We start from the raw sequence: 21,499 nt of genomic DNA, 5'->3' as shown, positions 1-21,499 counted from the left end.
CAGGCTGAAGTTCCATGTCCCTCAGCCTCTCCTCGTAAGGCTTGCTCTCTTGGCCTTTGATTATACAGGTGGCTCTCCTCTGGACTCTCTCAAGCTTATTCACATCCCTCCTGAAGTGGGGGCCCAACACTGGGCACAGTACTCCAGCTGCAGCATCACTAAGGCTGAGTAAAGCAGGAGGATGACATCCCTGTTTTTGCTCAAGATGCATCAGTGGATGCATACCAGAGTTTGGTTTGCTCTGCCGGCCACAGTATCACATTGGGGGCTCATGTTCTCAAGACCCCCAAGTCCCTTTCAGTTGTGGTGCTAGTGAGCATAGCACCATCAAGCCTCTATGTATGATGCTGTTTTTTTCTCCCAAGGTAGAGTACCCTGCATTTCTCTATGTTGGATGCCATCAGGTTTAAGTCTGCCCGCTTTGCAAGCATGTCCAGGTCAGCCTGTATCCCCAGCCTGTCCTCCAGCATATGACCACCTTCTCCCATAGTTTAGTATCATCCACGAACTTTGCCAGTCCGCATCTGATGCCCGAATCCAGGTCATTAATGAAGATATTAAAAAGTACCAGCCCGAGCACTGAGCCTTGGGGGACTCCACTGGTAGAGAGTCCTCCAGAGCAAAAGGAAGGAGTTTATTTCTAAAGGGTTCTACAGCAGCTGTTTTCTGGTTCCAAAGGACAGAGGGGTGTTATGTTCCTAGACCTCAGAAAGCAAAACCTGTGCATTTATGAGCTCAAGTTTATGATAGCGCCCTTCGCAAGTATACCATCACTCTGGCAGGAGGACTAGCTCACACCTCTTAACCTACAGGACACTTTTTTATCTATGTATCTTGTGTATCTGTAATCCCTGCTCACAGGTGTTATCCATGTTTTACTGTGGAGACGGACCTCTCCAAGGTCCATCAGAGTCCCCTTCTTTCATTTGTTAAAGCCCCAAAGGTCTTTGAGTGGAAGCTACTCAGCTAAGTCTCAGTCTACTCCCGTCTGTATAGAATCTTCAGCAGCTCAGGTTTTTGATAGTCTTCAAGTGTTGATTAGGCTCCCTAGGAATGTTAGTCATCCTGCAGAAATCCTCCTTAATTTTCATGAAGGGAGTCTACCTCAAAGGTGTCCCGATAAGATGCATCAGTGGGGAAGTCTTACCTACCCCATAAACAATTTTTGTTGGCTGTTTGAGCCCATAGCTTCATGTGACTTAGTCCATTTGCCCATGAAAGCAGCTTTCCTGGTGACTCTTTGGTAGACAAGTGAGTGAACTCTAAGCCCCAGTGACAAATTCCCCTTATGCTACTTTATATCCAGACAAAGTAACTTTAAGGCAGGGACAGGCAATTTTGGGTGGAGGGCTGCTTACTGAGTTTTGGCAAGCCATTGAGGGCTGCATGACAGGCAGCTAGGGGCAGATAAATATTAATTTTCTAAATTTCTTAGGGGCCCTGTGGGCTGGATAGAATGGCCTGGTGGGCTGCATCTTGCCCCTGCTTTAAGAACACCACTTAGGTTCATTCAGCCCTGTCTCCTTTTATGATGTCTCCTAGATTATATCTGTAAGGCAGTGACTTTAGTCTCTGTCCATATGTTTGCCAAATATTATGCAATAATGGAAGCCTCTTGAACTTTAGCATTTAGCAAGGTAGTTCTCCAGTCACTGTTTGCACAAGGGACTTCAAGATCAACAGTCATGTATGTGTGGGCACTGCTTCGGAGTTGTCCACTTGTCAGGAATGTGTGTGTAGATAAATACTTTAAGAAAGGAAGTTTCTTACCAGTAACAAGAGTATTTCAAGATTCATTTCCACATGCACATTTGAATCCTGCCCTGTTCTCCTCTTCTTGGAGTTGGATACAGTTAAGAGCACAACTGAGAGGAAGCTAAAGAGAAGAATGTGCACCACCACACTTTATTCCCTCAGCCAGGGACCACAAGGAAAGGTGGGGTTGCAGTGTACTCTACAGGTCCTGCCTTTGAAAAAGTGTTTCCAGGCAAAAGCCAAGGGCATTAGACATACTAACTAGTCAAGAATGTTTACTTTGACAGTAGTTTTTGAAAAACTCTAGTTACTGATAAGTAATTGCCTCTCCTCCTCTCCCCTTCTCTTTTCATCCCTTATACTATCCCAGCATTCCATTTTAAACCTTGCTGTGTTTAATGCAGGGCGGGCAATTATTTGGCTTATTTATCATTTCCCCCTCAATACTGGCCGAGTGTCTTAAAAGTCACAGCTACTGCCATTGTCACAGGCCAGCTGGGCACTGTGAGTGTATCAGTTTTATCACAGGCCAACTGGGCTGTTTGATTCAGTTTCAGATCGAGGAGGCAAAGCTGGGAGCGGAATAAAGGCAAATTTAGTATAGGTTACACACACGCAACAGTTAATGGAAAGATAAATGCGATAAACAGATACGGCAGTATAAAAGAGCTAATAGTAAATAATAACAACAGATAATAATAACAGATAGATAGATCAATCTGTCGCAGGCCAACTGGGCACTGCGAGGGCTATTCAAAACAACGAATAGACAGACATGAGTTGGCAACTTATCGATAGTCCCTCAATGCCAGGTGCGTGCCTAGTGATTCCAGCGAAGGCAGGCATCCCTGATGATCAACACTGTCAGAGGGATTCCTGGGGAAGGTCCCTTGCTCAGGATCCAATCCTCACTCACACCGGGAGTCAGGGGTCCAGGCGTGGGACAGAAATGACCATTCTGTTCCCTCCTTCCTGCTGGTTACCTGATGTATGTGTTTTTATACCTAGTCTTATGTTAATCTGTTGGCCTCAGGGCCACTCGCAATATTGCCCTATAGCTGTTACCCTATGGGATTGAAAGGTGTTAAAATTATCATAAAAGGTTACTACCCAGACTCAGGTTTATCCAATAAGCAAATTATGATGCAGCACCTTTAGGTTTGAAATTGACATCGCTCCGCCTAAATCCCAACCCCTTTTAGGCTTCAATTGAATATGCTTTCTTGGGATATGCTTTCCTGGAATGTGTTTGGGTGTGCCTAGCAGTTAGATCCAGTTTTTATCGCTAAGGCTGAACCCTGAGCAAAAAACCGTTAAGCCAGCTAATCTCACAGCTACAGCTTTGCCTATGGGGCCCAGTCAGTTCCATGAACGGTTCATTTATCATTTTGGTTAAACTTATGACAGACAAGTTGTATTTGCAGTTTACAAACTTACAAGCTTATGTTAACTAATATTACCTATTTAGGCAAAATACCAAATGCCTCCAAGAAGCACATATTATTGATTATTAATCCCTCTGGTTCTGGCTGTCGCATGCCATGTGCTTCTGTTGTTGACTAGGAACTCTGAAGTTATCTAAGCCTTTTGTGTTAGCTGTTAATCTTGATAATAGTGATGTAAATTCTTTCTTGTGGTTTTGTGAGAAGTACTACACAATTTGTGCGTAAAGTTGAGGGATTTTCCCCTCCCCAACACCCCTGTACTAAATCAAACCATTTTTTCCTTTCCAAGGAAGCTGAGTGATTTTGTTTTTAACTAGAAAGTAATTCATAGTAAATTAAAGATCACTAAGTTATAAAGTAATAGATTAATTCCATAGGTTACCTAAACAGTCCTTTAAGGAGCTGCATCTGCAAAACTAATAATGAGTATTTTTGTCCAACATATGGTATATCATACTTTGAAATCCAGCCAGTCATAAACTAATTACTGCTTCTTCCTTTCTCTTTTACATAGTTTCCAAATAAAACAGTAGCGCACGTTGCCTGCAATATGCTCAGCATGCTGATTCATTATGTACACAGGCTTCAAGCATACCAAGCTGATTTACCTTTGAAAATTATTCAAGTAAGTAATTAAAAAAAAATAAAACTATTTGAGCTTTTCTGGCATTTTAATGATGACTTTAGGAAATCATACATTTGAAATCTGAAGTAGCAAATTAGTTACTTCTATGAGAACTTTTGTTTTATAGTTTTCAGTGTGTTAGGTTTTTGCCAGACATTACATTTACCTGTTGACTCAAATATTTTAAGTTTTAAAAAATAACTTTAAAATAGTAATTATAAAGGAAATCATTGTTTATTGTCCACAGATTCTGGTAGCAACTATTACTCACCTTCTGCCTGGGACAGAAGCTTCTTCTTATGAACAGGACAAGAGGGTAATAATTTATTATGCTTTTAATATGCCAGAGTTACTAGTTATGGAGATGTCAAGTCATAGTTGTATAATCAAGACTGCAGTGCATTGCCTAAAACAGAGAATTTCCATGAAGAACTGCCTTCCTTTCAAAGTTACTGCCATTTTTTCAATAGAAATGGAGCAGTAGGCTTCCTTTAGCTATTCCGTCTTTCAGTCATGGTGCTCCTTCCTGCCTCCTGACAGCATAGTCAGTTACCATTCTCCCTGAGGACAATTTGGCTTCATTTGTATTGGGGATAACTGGAAGCAGCATCCATTTTGAAATTAGCATCTTCACTCACAGTAGCCTGTTGCAGGTGGCTTACCCTTGGCCTTTTGGCCCTGATTGAAGGTGGAGCAGCAAGGAGCTGCTCTTAACTTCTTCCATTGGCATAAGGTCCAACTGACTTGACTTTAAGGTCATTTTTACATGTGCTCCAGGGGCACGTGTAATTACAGCGTGTCAGAGCAGTCTCGAGTCTGCTGGATTGTGCTGATTAGCACATCTCCAGCAGCCTCTGTATCGTGTGTATCAGTGTCCCTGTGTTTCAAAATGGCAGTGGGGGCACTTGAACTAAAGCTCATCAAATGATTGAGTCTGCTCTGACGCACTGTAACTGCAGCACATTGGAGCAGCCTCTCTGCATGTCTACAGGCACCCTAAAAGACAATCAGGCATAGAGGAGCTCTGTTCCACTGCATCTCAGTTTGTACTATGAGGTATTACCTCCCTCCTTTATGCTGGATATCGGTCAGTAGCTGCCACAGAAGACAACAGAGCACCACCTCCACCAGCTTGCCACTTGCAGATAGTTCTCATGTGGAAGATTCCTCCATAACTTATTGCAGGTCATTTTGTTGCCATTTTATGCGATTCAGATGTCACAAAGTTGCTTTTCTAGATACAGAAATACTGTTCTAATATGTATTTAAAATAGTTTCCTCTAAATATGGATATAAAAGATTATGATGATGACAAAATAAAACTACTGAAATGAAATCTATTTTTTGCATGGTACTTTTGTGGAGCAATGTTAGTATGTATTGCATGAAATTCATATTACAGTTATATGTTTGGTAATAAGATGTTTAAAAAATTAGCTTAAGGAGCTCCTTAGTCAGGGGGGCTCGTCATTTTGTGCTAAAGACTGATGCATTTTTAATTGATTTAAAGAATCTTGTTTCTGGTTATCTGAACTCTTTATTTCTGACTGCCCACTTCTTGCAGTTATGTAAATTATAAATATGTTTAATATGGGTTTGGGTTTTGTAATCAGTGTTTAAAGTGGTTACAGTGTTTTTATTCCATTAATAGTATCAGTGTTTGTGAAACTTTCTGTGTTGTACTATGGTCTTTGTGAAAGTGGCCACTAGAGGGAGCTAAATCTTTCATAGACTGAATAGTTTGCAATATAGAATGGCATTTCGATACCGCTTCAATGGATATCTTTTCAATAGCTGTATAGTGATATTAGCACATTAAAAACAATTTATATCATTTATAAAGTAGCAAAGGAAATTCAGATAGTTCAATTTTGCATGAGCCTTTGTTTTCTTTATATTGACCCTAAGCCTTGTTTATACAGTGTTGGCTGCAATTTTTTATAATTTGTTTCAAATTAACTTTACAAGATCATATAAATATATCCATTTAAGCATAAGATCTACTCGCCCACCTTCCATTGGAGGGGTGAGGAGGAGCAGCAGCAGAGGCCTTAGCACTGAAAGCTGAGACAACATGGAGTTTGGACATGTAAGGTGTGTGTGAATAGGACAGTGTTAGATATAAAATTACCTGAGGCAGCCATAGATCTAAGCAATATAGCCAAATCAGCTCAGCAATATACAACGTCTGTTTAGCAAGAGTAAAGTGCCACGCTGATATGGGTATACTCCTTCTGGGACCCAGGCTAGTATCATTGTATTGTGCTATATAAACCTACCATCTCATCCAGATATTACAGAGTAATGATGAATACCACTGAGATTAAATTGGTAAATAAGAATAAAGCAGAAAAACAAACTACAGTAGTAAATGCAAAGTAGCCGGCTGCTGTTTTAAGTAATTTGTAACTAAAAATGTGTTTGTTACAGCTGGTAGTATCTTTACTACTCTGTTTGTTGGACTGGATAATGGCCTTGCCTTTAAAGACCTTACTGCAACCTGTTCACACTACAGATGAAAATGATAAGACTGAAAAATCTGTTCTGCATTGTATATTCAAGGTACTTATCCTTTAATATTTTTCATTTTTGTTCCAATGGCAACTTTTATACTTGAAAATGATAATTAGGGGACGTGAAGGCAGAACCCTTCTCTTGATCTGATTCTAATTCTGTGGCAATCATTTGGACTGCTTCTGCATTAGTTCTTGTACATTTTACTTAGAACTATTTAGTTTTGAATGTATTTGAAACAATTCACTCTGTAAATAGGAGGCAAAACTAAAGAAATTATTTTAAAAATATTAATATGTGCAAGAAAGTCAATGCTATGAAATTGGGAGATAGTGAAAATAATAAAACATTGTGTTGTCTGTTTCTCACCAAAGTACTGATAAAGACCAAAAGTATAAAACAGTGTATGCAGGCTAGAAGTAGGCTTTATAGAGTAAGTGTTTTAACTTAACATTGCTTTCTTAATTTGCTTAATGCTGACTTATGCCTAGTGCTCTTAAGTGCATACATTTATTTTGCCCTAAGCAGCTTAACCTTGAAATACAGACACTATATCAATTTTTAACCACATTTTAACTATATTAATTTTTTACCACATTCCCATTTATATAGGCTATATAGGCTCCTGTTTTTAGTAACTTTCCCTTCCTACAGGAATTCAGTTTCATGAATATACATTTTCTAAAACTATACCATGTTTAATGAGTTTCATGGCTTGTTGGTAGGTTTTATATTTGTAACAAGTTAATCAACATGCAAATAAAGCTAAATTATCTTATTTATTAGGTAGGAGGGTGTTTTATATATTTTCATCTTGAATTCATGTTTTTGTCTTAGGTTCTGCATGGATGTGTCTATGGAGCTCAATGTTTTGGCACCCCAAAGTATTTTCCTCTAAGTTTTTCTGATTTGGCATCTATGGATTATGATCCTTTTATGCCTTTAGAAAGTCTGAAAGAACCAGAACCACTACATTCTCCAGACTCAGAACGGTCTTCTAAACTTCAGCCAGTCACAGAAGGTATGTCAGGTTGCCTTCATAGGTTCTGTTTAAAAGAGAATGTCTCTTGATGTCCAGTACTGAAGTGGTTGTCTAAAGCATGAACTTTCAATTATGTTCAATATGATTCTAGAAAATAGGTAGCATTCATCAGTATAGAATAAAATAGCATAATTTTGAGGAATTGCAACTTGTTTAATTGAAATATGTAGATACTCAACAACATACAAATCTGTTTTATATGGATCCTCCTTTTTCCATGTGGCAGAGAACATGCAAACATGAGTAATTCTTTTTTCTTTTTAACTACATAAGGTTACTTCTCTCACACTTTCGTTCCTTTTCTTAAGAATTTTTTTTTTAGAAAGCTTTCTCTAGTTAAAACTGAATGAAATTTATCATGATTTGTTTTGTGTCTATAGGTTTTTAAAATGTAAAACAAAGTTGCATCATAAAAGAAACAATTTTATATAGTCTACTTCAGACCTTTACAGAGTCAGGAATTAAGAACATTTTCTTCTGAAATAATGACAGTAAATAGAAGAAACTGAGATTTAAAGTAATGACATCTTTCTTATCAAATTTATCTAACAAATATCAGATGGCTTAAATGGAAAGAAAATTGAAAAAGATGAGCTTAATATTGATACCAGAAACTCTGTGTAGTGCTATTCTCCCTCCATATTAAGTTGTTCCATTTAGGCTTCCTTAAAGGTATTAGGTACCAGATAAATGCAGAACCTCTTTGTAGCAGCTGTGTGCTAACAGCAGGTGATTTTGTGGTCTGTACTGACTACGTGCTGTTTTTTATGTGGAGAAAATGACTAATCATTGTGCCCTTGTCTAAGGCATGCTTCATCATCCTCAAGTACTTTTTTGGCCAAAGAATTCTAAACATAGAGCTGTCCCCTAATAAGCTCAGTATTGGATTGAACAAGTCTGATTTGAGACCTATTGGCAGGAGGAGCTGTAATTATTAAATTTACTGAAGAATGAAGCAAGGTACTGTAGTTGGCTTTTTGTCAAATGGCTGTGGTCTTATTAGCAAAAAGTAATCATCTGCAGGGTCAGAATGAAAGAGGTTTCGAAGGATTCATTCTGTCCTAATTACAGTTTCACCTATACATATTATGTAAAGCTAATATTTAAAGCATTTGCCAAAATTAACTTCCACTGCATGTTCTATTACAGTGTAGTGAATTGCAGCAGCTTTTTATGCCTTGCATCTTTTGTATGCTATAATAATCTGTAATTATGGGTTTGCAGCAAATGCTGTGTGGCTTTTTTAATCTGACAACGTGAAAAGACAACCTTGAATAGATTTTTTTTTTTCAAATGAATGTCAGTTGCACAAAGCCTTAGCATTGATATCTTCATTTTGCATTTCCACACATGATTGGTTCTGTATAATTCCTCGTTAAATTTCTAAATAAAAGTAATTTCATATGCTCCTTATATCTCCTTAGGTGAGTTAAAGGAAAAAATATGAAGCTACCTTAAAATCTCAAGGCTTTGTAATTCTAAGTAGGTTATCTTACAAAATTTAATTGGCAAAGTACAGCATAGATTATAATGCCACCCTAGTGCTGCTGCCTTGGCAATTGTAGCTTGTGCTGCTAGGCAAGAACAAAAACAGCACTGCTTACCCATCTCACATCATCTGCTCTCATTGGCATTACTAGAAGTGTGATAGGAGCAAAATTAGTGTATTAGAGGCCATGAGGAGCTAGATCAAGTTGAGGGCCAATTAGCACAGACTAGCAGCAGAGACGCATGTTGATTGGTTGTATATGGAGCAACTGCACACTATTCAAACTACTGGAAAACCAGACCCAGGTCACCATATTGTCTCTACAATATACCACTCCTTCCTTATTTAAAAAAAAGCTTATCAGAATAAAGGTACCTTCATGTCATCTCATTGGCAAAATGGGTAGAGATGGTAGAGCATATTATTGAGGAACATGTAGAGAAATGAGATGTGTATTAGTGAGGAATGTGTACAGTAAGAAAGATGAAGTCTGCCAAACTTTTTCATAGGATGCAAGTTCATTCATGAGTCTCATGTTTTGGATAAACAATTGTTACACATACAACATTGAAAGGCAGATTGCTCCTTGACAGATGTGATCAGGAGTCTTGGGATATGATTCTTCCTACAGTTAAATAACATTACATGAGCTACATTACATGATTTTAGTACATATCAATATTAATGGATCTTCCCAGAGGCAGTTGCCTGCATCTCAGTAGGAGACTGGATAAAGACTTGTTCCATTCTATAGGAAGCAGGCATAAGGAAGAATTATGCTCACACTTCTGCTCTAGTCACTTTGCAAGTATTGCATGTTTCAAGGGACATAATATATATAGATTTTTTTATTTAAGGCTATGTCCTTGTTTTCCGTTCTATGTATGCATAGTAAAATGATATATCAGATTGTTAGGTTTCACAATAAAAACATTTAATATGAAATGAAAGTTGGTATTGTAGAATTATGTTTAAACACAACTGAAAGTAAAAGCTACAAATAAACAAAAAAAAATCAAAGGGATGCTTCTCCCCAGTTAGCAAAGCTTGCAAAAGAACTCTGTAATAGTTTTGAGGGGCCAGTGAATTAGAAAGTCTTAGGCTGCGTACAAGCATTCATTTCCAGTGGTGAAAAATTTCCACTGCTAGAAACTATTCCAGAAGAGGAAGTAGTATAGGCATTCAGCCTGCAACTGCCCCCTCTCTTCTGCTCCTTGAACCTTCCTGAGACCAGGGTGATCCTGATCTGGAGAAAGTGTTGGCTGCTTCAGTCCTTCTGTTCCTAGGGAAACTGGAGCAACAGGGCAAGCCTACCTGCCCACTTCTAACTCTGAGTACTCCAGAATAAGAAACAGACAGGAGGCTTTCTGTGCCGCAACCTCTGTTTGTCTCCTGGTGCCCAGAAGCCAAGCAGACTCAGCCATGAGGCAAAGCCTCCTTCTCACCCTAGGGACTCTGGCATGTGAAGAGCCAATAGGGAGCAACTGGTGCATGCTCTTTCCCTCCCCTCCCAGTTTATGGGAATAGTTGGAGCAGCTGCTCCCTGTACCTTCTCCAGACAAGGATGACTCTGGTCTCTGGAAGGCATGGGGGCTCTTCCCCACAGCTCCACTCCTGGTTCCTGGAAGGAGTTAAAACAAAGGAAAGTATACAAACATTGATTCTCCCAGAAGAAATTCTCCAAGGAGTGACTTCTATTTGGTTGGAGTCAGGTTATTTTTCTTCTGGAATCATCATTTTCACTCCAGGACAACAAAGCTGGAATGTCTGTACTTTCATGGTTTTACCAGGAGAGTGGCAATCCTTCCAGTGGAAATGGAAAATTTATATATAGCTTTGATTGTAAAGATGGAAAAAGGACTTAAAAATCCTACTGACAGGACTTTCACTGGTCACTGCAAGATTATTTCTTACAGTTCGTATAATATTATTGCAAGAAAAGGTAATAGCCTACCAAGATGTATTAACGCAAGTGCTATATGTGAGTCACAAGAAGTGATTCTTCTGCCCTAATTGCCATGGGAATAAAGTACTACATTCATTTTTGGGCCCCATATTCTTAAAAAAAAAAAAAAAAAAGTTGTGGACAAATTGGAGAGAGTACAGAGACAAGCAACATACATGATAAGAGGTCTGTAAAACATGATATATGAGTGAAAATGGAAAAAACTGGTAGTATTTATTCTAAAGAAGAGAAGGGTACAGAAAGGATTATTTTGAAGAGGGTAGCATTCAATTGTTCTCAATGTCTATTGAGGATACAACAGAAAGCAATGGAGATTTAGGCTAGATATTAGGAAGAACTTTTTAACTATGAGGGTTATTAAACACTGGAATTAGATTATATAGAGAAGTAGAATCTCCATTATTGGAAGTGTTTTAAGAACAGGTTAGATAAACATTTGTCTTGGATTGCCTAAGGCTAGGGATGATCCTGTTTTGAGTCTTGGACTAAATCAGGGGCATCTCCCTCAAAGTACTGCTGTATCAAAATATAAAAATCTATTGTAGTTTTAAAGGTTTGACTTTTAATAATAAAGTAGCTCTCACTTTATCAACAATATCAGATCTATTTTCAGTAGATTAAGAAATACCATCTTAAAAATGACAGTAAAAATAAGTTTTAAAACTATTAGAATAGTTTTCTTTTTTAAATTGTTTAATATGAGTTTACTTTGTTCTACGTTCTTAAGACCATTGTTCTTTCAAATCTGTATTTTGTATGTGTGCACCTTAACTTCAGTTCTTATTCTCAAAAATCAACTAATAAAACCTAAAGTCTCTCGATGTCGCTTCCACAAACTTTAATTATAACACCAGCATCTTTTCTCTTGCAGTGAAAACCCATATGCAACAAGGATTGATCTCCGTTGCAGCTCGTACTGTAGTAACTCATTTAGTGAACCACTTAGGCCACTATCCAATGAGTGGAGGCCCTGCCATGTTAACTAGTCAAGTTTGCGAAAACAATGATAACCCTTACAGTGAGAGTCCTGAACTTTCTCCTGAACTTTTTGAGAGCCCAAACCTTCAGTTCTTTGTGCTAAACAATACTTCCTTAGTCTCTTGTATACAAATCCAAGCTGAAGAGAATATGCCTGGGGGAGGATTATCTGCTGGACTCGTATCTGCTAATCCAAATGTCAGAATTATAGTGCGTGATCTGTCTGGTAAATATTCATGGGATTCTGCAATTTTGTATGGGCCATCATCTTTATGTGGATCATCACAACAAACTGCTTTTGCGCTTTCTTTATATGAGCAAGAGAAACCAGATGATGCCCCATCTTTCAGTGAGTTCGTAGAGGATGTAGCTATAAGGGATGGAATTTCACTCCATGCAAAAAGAACATTTAGAGAAACTGTGCCAACATGGGATACAATTAGGGATGAGGAAGATGCTCTTGATGAGCTCTTGCAGTATTTAGGTATCACTAGTCCTGAATGCTTACAGAGAACAGGAGTCTCACTCAATACACCAGCTCCTCAACCAATCTGTATCTCAGAAAAACAGGAAAATGATGTAATCAATGCAATTCTTAAGCAAGACACAGAAGAGAGAGAATTTGTTGAAAAACACTTTAATGACTTAAATATGAAAGCTGTGGAACAGAATGAACCAACCCCCCAGAAGCCCCAGTCAGCATTTTACTATTGCAGATTACTTCTCAGCATACTGGGTATGAATTCTTGGGATAAAAGGTAAGAAAAAATGGGTATGCTCTTCAATACAAATTACAGTTAGTTAACTGTTACTCAGCAGTGTTCTTTTATGTGATTCTTCCTTTGTTGTCATTGTATTCATCGCTTCATAGGGAATAGAGCTCCTTAGGCCAAGAATGCCTTTGGCCAGATTTTGAGATTGGTGCAGGAAGCTTGTTGGGAGGAGACTATCCTTACTGTCTACCGTGCTCCCCTCACCCAGCTTGATTTAAAGAACCTTAAGTGGGTAAATGGCCGCTTCTGCTTCCTGCCTTGTTCCTGCAAGGAGCTCAGGAAAATGAGGCAGTATGTCATTGACAGAGCCAAGTTCTGGGATAACATCAGATTCACTGTTGCACTGGTACATGATCTGCCTGGGGAAGAGCATACAAGTGTACTTCTCCAGAGAAGTGCACAGATACAAGCCAGCTGAGATTTTTCCCCTCAGTTATTTCAATCCTGATCATTTTAGTTGGTGTTTAAGATGACAGGAGTTAAGACATTTTTGAGCAAGAGATGTCCCTTTATGTAGTCGTGGTGTCATTTTTTTTAAAAAGCATACAAGATGCATATCCCAGAATTTTAGAGTCTTTCTGAAATCTTCACTCTCCATTGAATGAAATGTGGAATTGATCAGAAGGATTAGACATCAAGATATTGCCATACTGTGAAAGAAATAAAATAGGTCTGGATGAGTAAAGTAACATGCAGTCATATGAATGAAACTTCTTGTCATCAAGGATTTTGGCAGCAAATGCATGATAACTGTTCTTGTTTGTGAACAAGCAGGATTCATCAAAAGCAAGTTGTGCCTAATTAAGCAGATACCTTTCTATGACCAGCTCCATGGAATTAGGGAGAGAAACAGACATGATGATATGTCTTGATTCTAGCAAAACCTTTGACATTGTCTATCATGACATTCTCATATGTAAGGTAAAGAATTACAGGCTAGATGAAAGTAGTGTAAAACGGATACACATCTCATTGGATCATCAGATTCAATGGCTAGTCATGATGACTAGATGTCCAGTTAGGGTGAGTTATGGAGCAGGACTCTCCAATGGCCTCTTCTAGGTAGGCTATTGTTTAATATCTTAATTATTGATTTGGACGATGGTACACTCAGCAAATTTGCGAACAAGACCAAGTCGGGTGAAATTGCATATACATGAGGGTAGGCTTAGATTTAGAATGAACTTGATAGACTAGAGACATGGTCCAGAATGAAGAAAATCAACAAAGATAAGTACCAAGTTCTATACTTAGGACAGAACTGTTGCTTGCACAAAGACAAACTGAGGAATGATCAACTAAGCTGAAGACTGCAGTCAAGGACCTGGGCTGAATATGACTGACACTGGGCTCTTGTTGCAAAAAAAATAATTGTATATTAGGTTGTATTAAATGAAGTGTCACTGCAAATTAAGTGGAGTGACCCTTCCACTCTGTTCAGCACCGGTGAGGCCTCATCTGGAGTACTGTGTCCAGTCCTTGGCCCCACACTTCAAACTAGAAAGAGCCCATCAGAGAGCAACAGAAATAACTAGAAGCCTGGGAAATGTGACGTATTAGGAAAGGCTGAAAGAATTAGGGTTATAGTCTGGAGAAGACAAGATGAAGGAGGGTGAGGGAGGGTTTGATAACAGTCTTCAGATACCTGAATGATGCTTTTAGTGAGAATGCAGATAAACTATTTTCTGCGGCTGCCAGAGACAAGTCTAGGAGCAATGGTCTCAAATTGCTGCAGGGGAAATTTAAGCTGGACATTTAGGAAGAACTTTCTTCAAGATGAGTATGCTTAAACATGGACTACCCAGGGAGGTTATAGAATCTCCATCCTTGAACATTTTTAAGAGCAGTTTGCATACACTTTTGACTGTGATGATTTAATTGAGGAGTATCCTTTTGTGAGCAGGAGGTTGGTCCATTCTAGCCCTACTTTTAAATTATTCTTTTATTCTTAAGCAGGCTTTCAGTTTGCCAAAGCTGCCTTTTTTTCCAGTGGTGCAGTTCTTGGCCTCGTTTCAGCATATGTTATCAGCAGTATTTTAAGTAGAATTTTAAGAATACAGGCAGTTATTTTGCTATAACGTAACTGTGTGGTTTGGGGTAGGGGTACTTGTTTTTAAGCATTTCAGCTGACTGGGTAGCCAGTTGGCTATGCTTAGCTTTGCTCTGCAATTCAGGAAATCAGAGTTCAGTTTTCAGGGTTCTCATTCTCAAGGATGGTTGATTATGATAGTATTCAGTATCACTAAACAGTTATTCCCTGGTCTGCCAAGGAGCAGATTATATAGGCACCATTCTTCCATAGGCAGGGATACTGACTAGCTGGAGACACTAAATTCACAGAAGTGGAAAGTGAAAGGAAGTAGGGATTATACTCAGAGCTTTAAGAAGAGTGCACAAAACTTCCTAGAATAGAAATTGTTTGTCTTTCTTATTTGAAAAGTTTCATTAGAATTTTGAACAAGAACAATTCTGGGCAATTTCATGAATAGAACTGAAAATGTGTTCTTGTACTCTCCTATATCCATCATTGAATGTGCACTGAAAATGCTAAAAATTATTTTGTTTAGAAGAAGCTTTCATCTCTTGAAGAAAAATGAGAAGTTACTTCGAGAACTTAGAAATTTGGACTCACGACAATGGTAAATCATTAAAAGAGCTAATTTATTTGAATCAGTCATTTTATTTTTCAAAGTGAGTTTTTATTTAAATAGCTTTAGTTTATATAGAAGACTTAACAAATTTGTGTCCCAATAAATAAATCATATATGCTACTTTTTTAAAACAGTACCTGCAAAGTATAGGGTGAAATGAAAATTTGAATAGAGTACCATGAAATAAAATTAAAATCTTCAAACAAGTAATTTATCTGTTAATATTATTTTAGTATGTTCCATGAAAATCGTTGTGCAAGCATCTACTGTACATAGATATCTAATAAAAGAGATGGTAATGTTAAGATGATGTTGTTGCCGTGACTGTCCAGTATGTGAAAGGCAAGAATTCTTGCGGGTATTATATTGGAGCAACAGCATGGCTGGTATAGACATAGGTAAGCTTTTGAATGTCACAGTACCCTCCCTTGGGCCTCACTGTGAAGCCTGAAGAAGGTACCGATACACCCAAAAGCTTTCCTATAAGGCACAACAAGAATTCTTCTCTCTCGTATAATGAGAGAGAGAAATTTCAAAATTCAATGACAATAGCTTGGAATTAATATCTGCGAATTACCATCAATATTTTACAAAGTATGGAAGTGATTGGAATTGTGGCTCATAAGAAAAGCTAAAATAATGTCCCAACAGCTTGAAACGGACACTACCCTAGCCAGTGCCATAGCAATGAAGTTGAGTGCCTGGGGCAAAGGCCACAGCAGCAGCCCACCCTCACCCTGCTCAGGGATCTGGGGGGCACATGCCCTCGCCCTGCCCCCCCACTCCCCCTATTCTTGCCTGGGAGCGCACGCAGTGGCGGGAGCACCCTTCCCCCATCCCCATGCTCCCTCCCCCCGAAACAAGCAGTTTGCGGCTCCGTCCCATGCCCCACCCCAGCTGGGCAGTACCTGTTGGTGCCCCTTTGTTTCAGCACCCAGGGTGGTCACCCTGCTCCCCACCGCCTTGCTGTAGTACTGCCCCTCACCTTCACTTTGTGTTCACTACAAGCCACTTTTCCAAACCAAGTGGTGGTAGTTTGTCTGTTTTATCAAATTCTTTAAAAATTGACACAAAAGTATAATCTCTAGGGGCTTTTAAGTACAAGAATGTAGATTTTCAGAGGTGGGCATCATAGAGAAATACCATCTTTTATCATGTGGCATTTTTTGTAAAGCCTTTCTGTTGACTCCCATCAGCAGACTAGCATCAGAAATGGATAAGTGAAAGTTTTAGAGGTTCTGTAAGACTTTAGTGTGCGCTCTCTCTCTCTGTTGGAAGGGTGGGTTGTTTTATAAATACAAAATTAATTCCATTAAAAATGAAGCAGAAAATTTATAATTAGCTAGCTAGTCTACCATTTGGCTGTTGTCCTTAAAATCTACAGCTCTTCAGATGCTTGTAAAATTAGTGAAACAACTGTTAGAAACATTTTTCAGTTGTGCAGCTCTTTATCCAGCTGTTTTTAAACTAGAGACGCACAAAAAAAACCCTCATATCACTTGTGGTTATTAAATTAATCTTTTTGAGACACTTTTATTAGATCACTTGCAAGGTATTACACATACAACTATTAAAGAATAATTAAAGCACCTCTTTGTAATGAAAATAATATCCATATCATAAGTTTTACTTTTTTTGGGTCCCCAACTAAAAACCTCTTCATTAATTTTTTGATTACTCTATTGTACCATCTGTTGCTGCTAATCTCACAAGTGGCAATTGCTGTTGGTGAATGGCAAAACAGAATGTACGAGCAAAATAATGTAAAGGATGAGAGCAAGGAGACATGAAAGATAAAAAACAGAAAGAGAGTTTTTTATTGTACTGTATTTTCACTAGCTTTTTAAAATTCTAAATGCCAGCCATTGTTTGTATGCATTGCTTCCCTATTCTAATTCCATATTAAAACTCTGAAATGGACAGTTATGTAATTCTGCTCCTGCATTTTACAGCAGAGAGACTCACAAGATTGCAGTATTTTATGTTGCTGAGGGCCAAGAAGATAAACACTCCATCCTCACAAATACTGGAGGGAGCCAAGCCTATGAAGATTTTGTAGCAGGCCTTGGTTGGGAGGTATCCATTTTAAAGCTTATTTTATGTTTTCTGAGTTTAGTGTTTAATGAAAGAGATGCACGCAAATCCATTCTGAAAATATGACTCTTATTTTTCTCTTTCTTCTCGTTTATTGATTACAGTTGACAACTACTGAAACACTCTAGAGCAGGGGTTGGCAACCTATTACCCAGCCCACAAGCCAAATCCATCTCAAAGAGTGGGAGGGCTTCTGTAGTGTTTCAGCAGTGGGAGCTTTGCCCAGACATCAGGGAAAAGCAGGGGGTAACATGCTAGGCTGGAAGCAGTCTGTGCTTGGATCTAATCTATGTTAAAGCAGTGCCCCAGTGCAAAACACTGTCAACCCCTACCCTTGAAGATACAAAAAGAAATTCTGGTTTTAATTCTCAGTGATACTATGTAGATTAGCTGTTAATGCAACAAAACATTTCTTGCTTTGCATAGGTTACATATGGAAACTTCTACATAAGCAGAGGCAGTTCTTTACTTTGAAATAAAGTCATCTTTCTCCAGCTTTTCATACACTAACCAGGCTGCATCTGTATTGCTCTGTAGGCTTGTATTGTGTTAACTCCAGTTGCAGTTCTGCATGTTGCTGAAATTTCAGAGCCAAAAGTTTTGGAAAGCTGCTGTTTTCTTCCCTTTTATTCCTGCTTACGATGCATACCTGCCTGCTCAGGTGTCAGAGGACTCAAAAACCCAATCAAGCAAGACCTCTTCCACCAGCACCTCAACAAAAAACTGACAAATTCTGATCAACAGTAAAGGGAGAATGTCAGCAGCATTTGGGGTGCCTTCAAGTCTACCATCATCAGCACCTGTGAAGAGACACTTTAATTCTTTACTAGAAAACATCAAGACTGGTTTGATGAGAATAGCTGGGAGATCCAAGAGTAGATAGACCGCAAACACAAGGCCTTTAGTGCATGGCAGAATGACATCAACTCCAAGCAAAAGAAATTGAATCTGAATCTCCAACAAGCCAAGGCAGAGGTCCAAAGGAAGACCTCTGATATGAAGAACAGATGGTGGAAAGACAAGGCAAAGGAGATTCACCATCTTGCTGACATCCACAATATGCGTGACTATTTCAGTGCCACCAAAGCCATCTATGATCCAAGCACTCGGGGACCCAACCCCCTTGAAATCTAAGGATGGAGGAGACCTGATCAAGGAAATAAGAACCATCAGTGCCCATTGGAAGGTGAATTTTGAAGACCTTCTTGATCAAGACTGTCTCTGATGTTGCAAGCTGAAGTTGAGAACACTCATCAGCAACAATCTTGGAATCCTTCCAACACTTGACAAGGTGAGGAAAGCCACCAAACAGATGAAGAACAACAAGGCATCTGGAGCTGATGGAAGCCCCATCAAAATCTTCAAGTAGAGTCGGGAGAAGCTCACAGCACAGCTCCATGCCCTCATCTTAAGGATTTAGAATGATGAGCAAGTCAAAAATGACCTCAGGGATGCCATGATTCTGACAGTCTTCAAGAAAGGAGGGAAGTCCAACTGTGGAACTTAGAGAAGGATTGTTTTGCTGTCCACTACAGGAAAGATCACTGCAAGAACCTTCCTGAACTGTCTCTTTCCACTTGTTGAAGAGCTCCTCCCAGAATCTAAGCATGGGTTTAGGGCCTCAAGAGGTACAACTCACATGATCTTCGTTGCTTGCTAGCTGCAGAAAACATACCAGGAACAATACAGCAAAAGCTGTGTTATCCAGCACTTTTTATCAGCTGGAAAGCTCCACTAACTGGCGTCCAAGTGACTGGAGAAAGCAAAACCGGAAGTTCTGGAAAAACTTACATAAAAAGAAGAAATGGAACAAATTATTCCAAGAACAAGCTCCCCAGCCACAAAACAACCATCAGAGGAACAACACCAACACCTTACAACATTCCAATCTCAGACTCGCTGAAACTGAAAGCAGCAACCAACCCACAAATATTATCAATCTCTCCACACACATGCTTACCAAAACTGAAAAATCTGTCCTTTCTAAAGGCCTAAATTTCTGTCCAGAAAAATACCCTAACAAAATACTTCAATGTGGAGAACTAGAAGAATTCTTCCGACGCCTGCGCCTCAAAGAATATTTCCACGACCAAACTAAACCCACTCCCAACAACAACTCATCCTCTGACAACATTCAGGAAAGGATCAATGCCAAAAAGCCCAAAAAAACATCAAATTGGACACCTCACAGTGGACGAAACCCTAACCTTGACCACTACATTGACTGCTTCAGGGAAAGAATGAACAATGAAATAATCAGCAACACACGCCACCACAACAACCTCTCTCTACCAGAGAAAAAGGCCATAGAATCTCTAAGATCCAACCACCAAATAGTAGTAAAACCAGCAGATAAAGGAGGAGCCATAGTCATCCTAAACCGTGAGGATTACATAAAAGAAGCCAACAGACAGCTGTCTGACACCACCTACTACAAAGAACTACAAGAAGATCCTACTCCCCTTTTCACCAAAAAACTCAACAATACCATCAAATCATTTCCATCAAGACTACAAGAAAAACTACAGACCTTGATCCTCCCCGCTACCTAACCCAGGGATTTTTTACATGCTCCCTAAAATCCACAAACAAGGGAACCCTGGCAGACCTATTATATCCAACCATGGGACCCTAACTGAGGAAATATCAGGTTTCATTGAATCAATCCTAAAACCGCTTGTCACCCACAGAGCAAGTTTTGTACAAGACACTACAGACTTTCTACAGAAACTTAAAAACATAGACCACCTTCCCAGCAACACACTCCTAGCCACCACGGACGTTACCAGCCTATATACCAACATCCCACACCAGGATGGCATCCAAGCCTGCCTTACATATCTACAGGAACAAGATTACAACTCAGAATACAGACCCAAAGATATTACTGACCTTGTACACTTCATCCTCACACACAACAATTTCACTTTTAATAATCAACACTTCCTCTAGATGATGGGAACAGCTATGGGCACTAAAATGGCCCTACAGTATGCCAACCTTTTTATGAGCCACCTCATCAAACCCTTGCTATACTTAAGATACATCGATGACATCTTCATCATTTGGACTGAGAACCTGCAATCTCTGATTGAGTTCCATCAGAAATTCAACAGTCACCATCCCTCCATCCGACTTTCTTTAGAATACTCCAGCACCAACATCTCCTTTTTAGACACAATGATCAGTATCCAGAAGGGTAAAAAGCAGACCACAGTATACAAGAAACCCACAGACCAACATACATATCTGCACAGAACCAGCAATCACCCTAAACACACCAAAAAAGCTATGATATACAGCCAAGCCCTCAGATACCACCGCATTTGTACTGAAGAGAACACCCGGGATTGCCACCTCACCAATCTTAAAAAGGCTTTCACCCAGCAAGGACACTTCTCCAGAGAGGTAAATCGCACGTTTGAAAGAGCCACCTGGATACAACGTGAAGAACTGCTGCAATACAGAAGAAAAACACCCACAAATCGCACACCGCTGGTTATGACATATCACCCCTCCCTTGAACCTGTATGGAAAATCCTCAAAAAATTGCAACCCATACTAGACAGAGACCCTATTCTTAAAAAGATCTTCCCAGAGCCACCCATCCTAGCCTTCAAACAAGCACCGAACCTCGCCAACCTCATCACCAGAAGCAAACTTTCTCAAGCCCAGAACACACCAAAAGGATCCAGACCGTGCCATGACAAGAAATACAAAACCTGCCAACACATCTCCACCACCCCCACAATTACTACACCCCACAACAGAGCCATCAGCATCCCAGGATCTTACAGCTGCACCTCCAGAACTGTAATATATCTCATCCAATGCACCAAATGCCCTGATGGAAGATATGTAGGAGAGACCAAACAACAACTGCGCACCAGAATGAACACACACCGGAAATCCATCAAAGACAGAAATACCCAATTACAGGTGGAGGCACATTTCTCACAGGAGGGCCACTCTCTCTCCAATCTCTCAGTCCTGATCCTCAAGGGAAACTTACACAACACTTCCCAGAGACGAGCCTATGAGCTCCATTTCATCAACTTCCTGGATACTAGAGATCATGGACTAAACATAGACATTGGATTTTTGATACATTATAATCTGCCTGACAGCTGACTCCCCAGCCCAGCCCCTGGCTTCTTTGCTTTTCAT

The 21,499-nt window shown here is 39.4% G+C and overlaps 1 protein-coding gene across 5 annotated transcripts in view; it reads left to right on the top strand.

Moving 5' to 3' along the window:
* The window catches only part of RALGAPA1 (Ral GTPase activating protein catalytic subunit alpha 1), a 223,614-nt gene that overhangs the window by 144,277 nt on the left and 57,838 nt on the right, over positions 1-21,499 (top strand). For all 5 annotated transcript variants that reach the window (XM_019488741.2, XM_019488740.2, XM_006258745.4 and 2 more), the window contains 7 exons: positions 3,715-3,825; positions 4,073-4,141; positions 6,256-6,387; positions 7,177-7,360; positions 11,708-12,572; positions 15,155-15,226; positions 17,191-17,314. In XM_019488741.2, the coding sequence (XP_019344286.1) occupies positions 3,715-3,825; positions 4,073-4,141; positions 6,256-6,387; positions 7,177-7,360; positions 11,708-12,572; positions 15,155-15,226; positions 17,191-17,314 (1,557 nt within the window). The remainder of the gene's footprint in view (positions 1-3,714; positions 3,826-4,072; positions 4,142-6,255; positions 6,388-7,176; positions 7,361-11,707; positions 12,573-15,154; positions 15,227-17,190; positions 17,315-21,499) is intronic.

This window comes from Alligator mississippiensis, chromosome 2 (genome assembly GCF_030867095.1).
Source record: "Alligator mississippiensis isolate rAllMis1 chromosome 2, rAllMis1, whole genome shotgun sequence".
Taxonomy (NCBI): Eukaryota; Metazoa; Chordata; order Crocodylia; family Alligatoridae; genus Alligator; species Alligator mississippiensis.
This window is presented reverse-complemented; position numbering and strand designations above follow the sequence as displayed.